Source organism: Zingiber officinale, chromosome 6B (genome assembly GCF_018446385.1).
Source record: "Zingiber officinale cultivar Zhangliang chromosome 6B, Zo_v1.1, whole genome shotgun sequence".
In the NCBI taxonomy this organism is placed as follows: Eukaryota; Viridiplantae; Streptophyta; class Magnoliopsida; order Zingiberales; family Zingiberaceae; genus Zingiber; species Zingiber officinale.
This window is the reverse complement of record NC_055996.1, coordinates 102,602,852-102,612,203: the sequence shown is the minus strand read 5'-3', so window position 1 is coordinate 102,612,203 and position 9,352 is coordinate 102,602,852. Positions and strand designations below refer to the sequence as shown.

General features: G+C 36.1%; 1 protein-coding gene across 8 annotated transcripts; it reads right to left on the bottom strand.

Moving 5' to 3' along the window:
* Window positions 1-5,549: 5,549 nt before the first annotated feature.
* Window positions 5,550-8,639, bottom strand: LOC121988564 (ISWI chromatin-remodeling complex ATPase CHR11-like). Of its 8 annotated transcripts, XM_042542046.1 has the most exons (10): window positions 8,187-8,639; window positions 7,730-7,853; window positions 7,411-7,639; window positions 7,069-7,122; window positions 6,893-6,966; window positions 6,344-6,564; window positions 6,180-6,267; window positions 6,014-6,107; window positions 5,728-5,916; window positions 5,550-5,650 (listed from the first exon to the last, which is right to left on the bottom strand). In XM_042542046.1, exons 3-10 carry the CDS (start codon window positions 7,499-7,501, stop codon window positions 5,607-5,609), a joined length of 855 nt encoding a protein of 284 aa, XP_042397980.1. In that variant the 5' UTR covers window positions 7,502-7,639; window positions 7,730-7,853; window positions 8,187-8,639; the 3' UTR covers window positions 5,550-5,606. The 8 variants fall into 8 exon arrangements, with proteins under 8 accessions (XP_042397980.1, XP_042397975.1, XP_042397977.1 ...); XM_042542041.1 differs by having other exon boundaries at window positions 7,730-8,639; XM_042542043.1 differs by having other exon boundaries at window positions 7,411-7,858.
* Between the last annotated feature and the right edge of the window lie 713 nt (window positions 8,640-9,352).

The following is a 9,352-nucleotide window of genomic DNA, read 5'->3' as shown; positions in this document are numbered from 1 at the left end:
ATTTCTGATTTCGTATCAGGAAATCAGACGCTGGATCGGTCTGCCGACCGATCCAGTGGTGTGCCAGGCTTCTGGATCGGTCAGCCGACCAATCCAGACAAATACAGTATGCTACTGTATCCTCCTGGACCGGTCAGTCGACTGATCCAGCACGATACAGTAGCGTCCCAGGGGTTTCGGGTGCCTGGATCGGTCGGCCGACTGATCCAGACACACCTGGATCGGTCTGCCCGACTGATCCAGCCACACATGGATCGGTCTGCCCGACCGATCCAGTTGGGAACCGAATGCCCCATAGCTTCGATCGATCTGCGGATCAATCGGCAGGACTGTAGTTGGTTGGGATGTTTAGTTTCCCCTCCTTAGCATATGTACACCAGCAAAGAAGGTCTTTAGACCTTTCTTAGCAGTTGTATCCGTCATTAGTAGACTAAAATTTTAATTAGCCCAGCTTTCCGCACAGTATAGTTTAGCATAATTGTAGCGACCGGCCTTACAGCCAGTACCCAGAAGGTGGGTCGTTACAGCAAACCCGCCAGCACATGGCTGGTGGATTCGAGAAGAGGGGGAGACAACAGATTCAAGAAGAGGGGGAGATGTGGGAGAGAACTTACTGTCACCAGAGCCACTGGAAGAGATAAGGGAAGAAGCGTGCACGTAAGGAAAAAATCATTGTTGTGCCCTAATTTTTCAATGGGACTTACCGACAAAATTATATTTCTGTCAGAAACTGACAACGAAATTATATTTCCGTTAGAATTTACTAACGGCGGAAATAGAATTCCGTTGGTAGTCACTAGCTCAATTTATTGACAGACTCTTATTTCCATCATGAAATATCGAATATTACGGACGAAAATAAAATTCGATCAGTAGTCATGGCAAATATCCCTTTCCCGACCCTAAGTTATCCCAATTTACCGACCAAATCTTATTTCTGTTGGTAATATTTGATATTTTTCGATGGGAATAAGGTTCTATCAATAGGCTTTCTAATTTTTCTACAGAATACAATTTCGTTGATATATTTTGACAGAATAATTTTCTATCGGTATATTCCATCAGTATTTTGGATATTTTTTTAGTGCGCTGAACGCTCACAACACTCATTCCATATAATTTGTATTTTTAGTAGTAGAAATTTAAGCTGATTAAATATAGGAAATAAAAAAGAGTTTGGAAATGTACATACCAAGAATGAAGAGGCATGCTCTCCAGTTGCCTGTGTATTCCTTTAAAACAGGGTTTCCGTGAACATCCACGGATACATCTCCAGGATGTGGCCCTTTATTTTCATTCTTCAAACCCGCCAATTTGAAAATAATAAATAAAGGAGGCCTAAGCACTTATGTAAAACATTTATATGATAAAAAAATGTAAAACAAGATTTCTTGTCTGAAGTACTCAAAATTATAGGAATCCAGTTGAATAAAAAAAATCCACAAAATTTTGAACAATACTATGCAAGAAAATAATACCAATTCATTATCATTCTATGTTACCATTGAAAGGTTTTCATAGCTTGCAAATTCAATACTGCTACCAGTCAGCCAAAATATCTAATAAAGATGATCATTAGATGGGCTCGGTCTGACATGTGCTAATCAGACCAGACTTTTATTGATTTAGTCTTACGAAAACTTTTTTATTGATGATCGAGATAAATATGAGAAATTCTCGTATTAAGTACTGACATCGGACATTCATGGTCCATAATCCTACTATAGACAAATACTTTCGGGGTGAAATTTGAACGGTGAGGCACTTGTTTGTGATAGAAGTGTCATACAACTACACCGTACACTAAGAGGCATCATGAACGCCCTTTCATTTTTGTTAATAATCTAAGTATCTAGTTCTTTGAATTAACTAATTCTGTAAATGACCGATTTGATTCCATAAAAATTGTCCACCGATAATATAGGTAAATTAGACAACACTCATTGAAACTTATCCAAGTGACCAATATTTTTAGGGTGGTCATTCCACTAAAATAAAATCTCTATAATACGTCGAATTCGATCCTTAAATATTTGATTAATCATTTGGATGATCTATACCGTAGCCTTGGGCGTAGATCCTTAGATATCTGATTAATCACCTTAGGCGTAGAAGCCCCTTCATGTGTGGATGCTTAGTTGCCCTTTGCAATTGATCAACAAGTGCAACTACAAGTTGACAAAAATGATAATATGCAACTACAAGTTGACAAAAATGATAATATAGGTAAATCAGACAACACTCACAGAAACTTATCCAAGCTTCACTCATGCACAAAACATTTAAAAAATGATGCTGTCTGCATATTTGGAATTCACTGATAATATTTTAAGGTGTAGAAATGTTTTCTAAGATATCTAACTCCTACATGTTTCACGAAACATCATCTTCATCTCTCATCATAATATTCATTTTCATTGGTCAAGTTGACAAAATATCCATCGTGGTAACACAGTAGTGTATCCTAAACATGAGAAAAAAAAGGTACAAAAAGTTAAGAAGCAGGTCTAGTGACTTGTACATAAGATGTTATCATTATTAGGTCTAAGATTCTCAGTATAGCTGAGATAAATATTTCTCTCATATCTCAGTCATTATTTCAAATACTAGTAGTCACTCGTGATTTGTTGTCTTTTTGACAGCATGAATCAAATACAAAATAAAAATGGTAACAACTCACAGTGATCTTCTGAGAAGAAATCGAAGAAGCCGTTGGATGTCTTTGTTGTCGGAAGCGCGATCACGGATGAACCAGAAAGCTCTTCGAGTTTCACGAGTCAAATCTCTTTCCTCTCGGATGTTCTCCTTTGCCCACCGTTACTTCCGTTGTGTGCACTTTGATCACCGTGATTTTCTTCTCCCTTCGATTGTTCTTGGACGCTAGTATAAATAGGAAGCAAGCATCAGCTACAAATCGATGCTTTGATGGCATTCAATGGAGGAAGATAAAGGTGAATGGGCACCCCTTCATCTTCCTAACGTTGCAACTGATGCAATGTCCAACATCTTCCACTCGTTCAAGTCAATCCAAAAAAAGATTATTTGGTCACATAGATCATGTCAGTCACATAGACTACAAGATGATCATGTCACAATCCCAAAGTAAAACATTAATTAGTCACAAAGACTGAATAAGTCACATAGACTATTTGACGATCAAGTCACGAAGACCAGAGCAAAATTAATTAGTCACAAAGACCAAATAAGTCACATAGACTTTATGATGATCAAGTCACGAAGGCCAGAGCATAAATTAATTAATCACAAAGACTATATAAGAACATCCATTCCATACATTATGGAAAATGGTTCGTGCGACAGCAAGCACACTGAGCATTCAATTGCTAAGAAGATTATCATACCTTACTTAGCTGCTCCATAGAATGAATCAGAGACATCAAAACTTACCTTTACCCCAGATTAAATTATTTTCATTAATATGAACATCTCTAATTCCTCATATTGACTATTATGTCAAGAGCATGTTCACCATCTCCAATCAAACATATTATTCACGATTACATTTTATGTATTGAACTAAAAATGTAACTGGTACTAGTGAATAAATGTCACAGATATAAATCAATTTTAATATTCATTTTCAGCTAGAATCTATTCATTCTAATCAGCCACTTTCTTAGTTATGCTCTATAGACTGAATCATCCATAGCCAATAGGAAACATGCTAAAGTAGCAGACACTCATCAGAACTTTAAGTAGATAACTAAATAGTCACTTAGGGTAAGATCAAGATTAACTTATAATCTCAAGGGTCTCACATAGTAGAGAAGCAGGGATCCATTCTCCTATTACCCTTCTTATCGCCATAGTATATGTGATATGAATCACATACTACGATGTTATTCTCTTTACTAAAAAGAGTGCATATTTTTTTTCTTCAAAATTTAACATCGTACAAATTTCGATCTTAACACACTAATGTCTAATCCTGAATTCAACATATGAATTCTAATTTGTCCTTAAGCAGATTCAGTAAATGGTGAGTGCATTTACTCCAATCATTATATAAATGATCTCATCTTGACACAATTATTAAGACAACCTTAACTTATGGGTATGTCTCTATTCACAGCTACATAAGGTGTCCCATAAGCAACAATCTTACCACTATTTGTACTTAACAAATAGAGATGATTGTTCATGTGAGTGGACCAATCTCAATCTGCCAACATGCTTATCGAGACTTTTATTCGAATGTAACAAAGACATATACGCTGAATATATCATGATATTTTCATTTATCAAAATATCTTTACAATAAGTTACATTCTTCGAAGTCCCAAAGACTTCACATGTTCATGAAATGACTCTTTAGTCAATGGCTTAGTAAAAGGATCAGCAAGCATATTTCGTATAGGGATGTACTCACGAATTATCTTTTTCTTGTCAACAATATCCCTTACAAAATTATACTTAATTTCTATATGCTTGCCTTTGCTGTGATATTTGGGATCCTTGGAAAAAGCTATTGTACCTTGACTGTCACAATACACTGTAACAGGACTCCCACTATCCTAAGTAATCTTCAGATGCTTTAGGAACCTTCTTAGCCAAACTGCCTCTTGCACAGCCACTGCACAAGCTACATACTTAGCTTCCATTGTCGATAAAGCTATACAAGCCTACTTCTTGCTGTTCCATGGGATGGCGCCACCATTCAACAAGAAGGTATAGTCAAATGTGGATTTTTTTTGTCATCAAGGTCCACCCAATCTGCATCTGCGTAGCCACTTAGGCTCATATCTGATTCTTGGAAACAGAGGCAATAATCTGTTGTTCCTTTGAGATATCTGAATATCCTCTTCACCGCTTTCCAATGTCTTGATCCTAGATTTGACAGGAAACGACTAACTAAGCCAACAACATAGCTTATATCAGGACGAGTACACAACATAGTGTACATTATATTAAATTATCAATATCACTGACATATGATTTTTTCTTCATTTCGGCTATTTTCTCAGGGGTCTTGGGATATATACTTTTGCCCAAAATAGTACCTCTCGCTATAGGTGTCTGATCAATGTTACAATTTGACATATTGAAGTGTTGTAGCATCTTAATGATATAAGCTTCTTGAGACAAATCCAAAAGTCTTTTTGATCGATCTCTAATGATTTTCACTTCTAAGATGTGCTCTGCTTCTCCCATATCTATTATGTCAAATTATGATGAAAGCCAGGATTTAACTTTCACTACAAGAAAAAAAGCTAATAGACAACGCTTTTAAAGCGTTGTCTTTGTGCCAGAAAAAGCGTTGTTAAAGGCACTATTGTTAAAAGTCTGCTCAACGACAACGCTTTTAAAGCGTTGTCATTTGTAGCGAAGACAACGCTTTTACAACGCTTTAAAAGTGTAGTCATGTTTTGCAAAGACAACACTATTACAACGTTTTAAAAGAGTTGTTATTTTTTTTACAAAGACAACACTTTTTGCAATGCTTTAAAAGTGTTGTCGTTTTAAAGAAAAAAATAAAAAAAATTATTTAAAAATCATTATTTTTATATTTATGAAACTATTATTTTTCTTTTACCATGTCTAGATTCGAATTTTACATATAATCAACTCAGCTAATGATTTCAAACTCATACCAAAATAATAGAATTCTGACCGCATAACAAGTCAGCAGCTGTAACAAAAAACAGAAATTACATAAGTCATCCAAGGAAATATCTAGGAATTGCTATCAGAAAGGAATCAGCATACTGTCATCCATCTTAAACTTTATCGCATCCTCTGTAAACTTTTTCATTTTCACATCAAGTTCAGCAGTCGCTTCTTCTCCTTTAGCTATGATACGATCGATATCCTCATCAGTTATTGTACTGTCCTTGGAGCTAAAAACCATTTCAGCACCAAATCTAACCATTTGTAGAAGTTCATCTTTATTAATAGCTACATCGAGGAAGTTATTGATTAGAAACAAAAAAACTGATAGATAATGGATAAATTGCTTGAACCACATTAGTAAGCTCTTTGAAAAAATCATTACTTTTCTGTTCTGCTAATCGTCCTTGTTGAATAACCAAGGCATCAAGTGCAAGCTTCTTGTATGCTCTCTCTATCACTTTCTCCTCAATTGCAAACTGCATTTTAGATATGTCAAATGATTCAAAAACATCGTTAAACTGTTAAACTAAATTGAAATATTATGATACCTCAGTACAGAAACGGAACACTTGAACTTCTTTCTTTTGCCCAATTCTATGAGTACGATCCCGTGCTTGCAAATCAACTTGTAGATTCCTAGTAGAGGTATCCATAACAATTTAGTGATGAGCATAAATGTAGCAACAGGATTCACATAATGGAAGAGGAATACCAGTCACTATCATAGAGAATGACAACATCTGTTGTAGCAAGATTAATTCCCAATCCACCAGCTCTTGTAGAAAGTAAGAAAATGAACTTTTGGCTTCCAGGTTGATTAAATGTTTCAACGGAAGCATCCCGTTCTTCTCCCCCAGTATTCCCATCAATCCGGCAATATTGGTAACCACGATACAGCAAGTAATCTTCCAGTATGTCCAGAAGTCTGGTCATCTAAATTACAACACAAACAGTTGTGTTAAATCAATAAAACACTAATATGTTACCTTGTATTGCAAGTAAGACTGGGCAGATATGTATGAAACAATTTAGAGGGAAAAATTTGATTATGAGAAACAAGATATGTAAATAACAAGCATTAGAAGCAAATACTGGGCAGCTATATGTGAAACAAGTTGGAACAAAACCAGTTTGATTATGACAAACAAGATATGTAAACAACAAAGATTAAATATCACAAGTTTCAAATAGATTAAAAGTGAAAATAGCAGGCTTTGCATGTAATTCCAAATGATAAACTGAAGACCCAATTGATATAGACCTGTGAAAATATTAGAACTCTGGAATCTCGTTCCTTCAGTTTAGGCAACAGCTTATCTAACAGAACCATTTTTCCTGCAAAAACAACTATATGTTCAGAAAACAAGGAATTATCACTATAGTAAAATTATCATACTTCAACTGAGGTAAAAATACCTCAAAAGAATTTGGAGTTACCTGCATTTGTAATAAGGTTTTCTCCATTTGTATAAGGTGGCCCAGGTTCTGCACCTTGGAATAGATATGGATGATTGCAATACTTAGTAAAAGTTATCATAGCAAACAATAAAAAGTTGCATAAAGAACCAAACACCAAATTTTACCATCAAACATTAGTAAAAGTTTTAGACATTTCAAATCAAAATAAACGAGTTCAAAATGTGAAACTTTGCAAGAGAATCAACTATAATATGATAAATTGTGGTTTGTAGTACTCAGTAAATAGAAGAAACATTTTGTAATCTAAAGAAACCATAGAAATCAAAAAGTCAAGTTGATGAGGGCTTCAGTAGAGCATACCTTTGATCACTGCTACCTTTGTTTCTTGGGACAAAGTTTTTCCCCTTTTTCTATGTTTCATGTTCTTCCTAGAGTAGGAAGTGATTGCCATCCTCAGTGCATACTTGACAAGCAGATCGCGTGTGGTTGGGAGAGTCAAGGTGTTTACTCTGTGGTTAACATTTACACGTTTTCTTTATGACGCTCACCTTGACCTTTCTCAGATAAGGCATCACAATTCAATTGCAGTCTGTAAACAGAAGTAACATTTTGCAATCTAAAGAAACCCTAGAAATCAAATTCCAGGAGATTCTCTGACCAAAAGAAGAGGGTTACTGACCTTAAATCCACCATCATTCTCATCTAAAATCATACAGCAGATGAAATAATTTCACCCATCTATCCGAACAATTATATTGATCACTTACATTCTTCTCTTGAAAGACACGGCTCATGTTTAGAATCTATCCTGAACCAACAATAGACAGAATTAAAAGGAAAACTTGCTCTACAATTCGAAGTTTAACTGACACCTGAAAGAATTAAAGAAACAATGTATATCCATCAAAACTGCCGATCACAAGGGAGGAAATAGATCACCAAAAATCCCTAACACCAAGAACCATCACCTCAGAAACAAAGCCCTAAAACACTACAACAAGAAGACAAAAAAAGAGCAACTTTCCCACCCACAGGCAACCATTAACTAAGATCCCCAAGAGCTCAAGTTCAACATTACCGAGTAAACAAAGAACGACAAGAGAAGATAATCAGTGGAGAAGAACCTAAGAAAGGACCTTCTGATAGCGAGAAGAGATCAGCGCGCGAGGATTACTTGCAGGTGAACCCAATAGCAAGGGAATCGGCTGAGCAAAGGGTAGCTTGGCGATGCAGATGAAGAAGAGAGTTGATGTGCCTGCTCTACCCTAAGCGTAGTGAACGTTCGCCGGAGGGAAGAGAGGCTGCCGAAGGTTCCGAATTCCCCTAACGAGACTTCGATTTTATGCCCCAAGAAAAATAGCGGTAGCAACATACCTTCGTCGGGGGCGAAGGAGGCGAAGAGAGGGGTCGATCTGTCATGGTTGATCGCCTCAGCACCGGGATCTGTCGCTTGACGAAGGTGTGGTCTTGACGGAGAGGAGTTCGGAGGAGTGGTTCATCGGAGAGGAGTTGGATGGAGAAGGCCGCGTGAGATGAGGAGTTGGGAGAAGGGTTCGGGATCAAAAACGATCGGAAGATAGGAGTTGGGAGAAGGGTTTGGGTTTTCTACTCCTTACTTAGATCCAACGGTTTGTATTAATCAAGATTTAAATGAGAACTTAACAATAGACAACACTTTTTAAAAAATATTATCGTAGACACTAAAACAAAGTCTAATAGACAACGCTTTTTACGAAGCGTTGTCTTTGATCCGTAAAAATCACTAATAGACAACGGTTTTTAGAAAAGCGTTGTCTATTAATAAGAAAATAATGAAATAGACAACGCTTTTCACTAAAAGCGTTGTTAAAAAGAAATAGACAACGCTTTTTATAAAAAGCGTTGTCGTTTAAGTATTGTAGAATCCCAATTTTCTTGTAGTGTTTTATCACACACTTTATGTCACTTTCAACTATTAGTATATCATCAACATATAATGATAAAATGACAAACTTTTCTTTTTCTTTTCTTAGGTAAACACAATGACACAATGATCCTCATTGATCATTTTGAAACCATATGACAAAATGACTTCATTAAATTTTTTGTTTCATTATCTTGACGCTTGCTTTAGCCCATATATAGACTTCTTAAGTCTACATACTCTATTCTCTTGGCCTTCAGCAACATAACCTTCTGGTTGTACCATATAGATTTCTTCGTCAAGATTACCATTAAGGAAAGTCATTTTTTACATCCATCTGATGTAATTTCATGTCAAATTGTGCTACTATAGCTAGGATGACACGTATTGGCATAAACT

Coding starts and splice junctions, on each gene's coding strand:
- LOC121988564 (XM_042542041.1), bottom strand. CDS start 7,501: ATGGCAATCACTTCCTACTCTAGGAAGAACATGAAACATAGAAAAAGG. Junction 7,123..7,410: donor AAAGGTAGCAGTGATCAAAG/GTATGCTCTACT, acceptor ATCTATTCCAAG/GTGCAGAACCTGGGCCACCT. Junction 5,917..6,013: donor ACGATTAGCAGAACAGAAAA/GTAATGATTTTT, acceptor TCCTCGATGTAG/CTATTAATAAAGATGAACTT.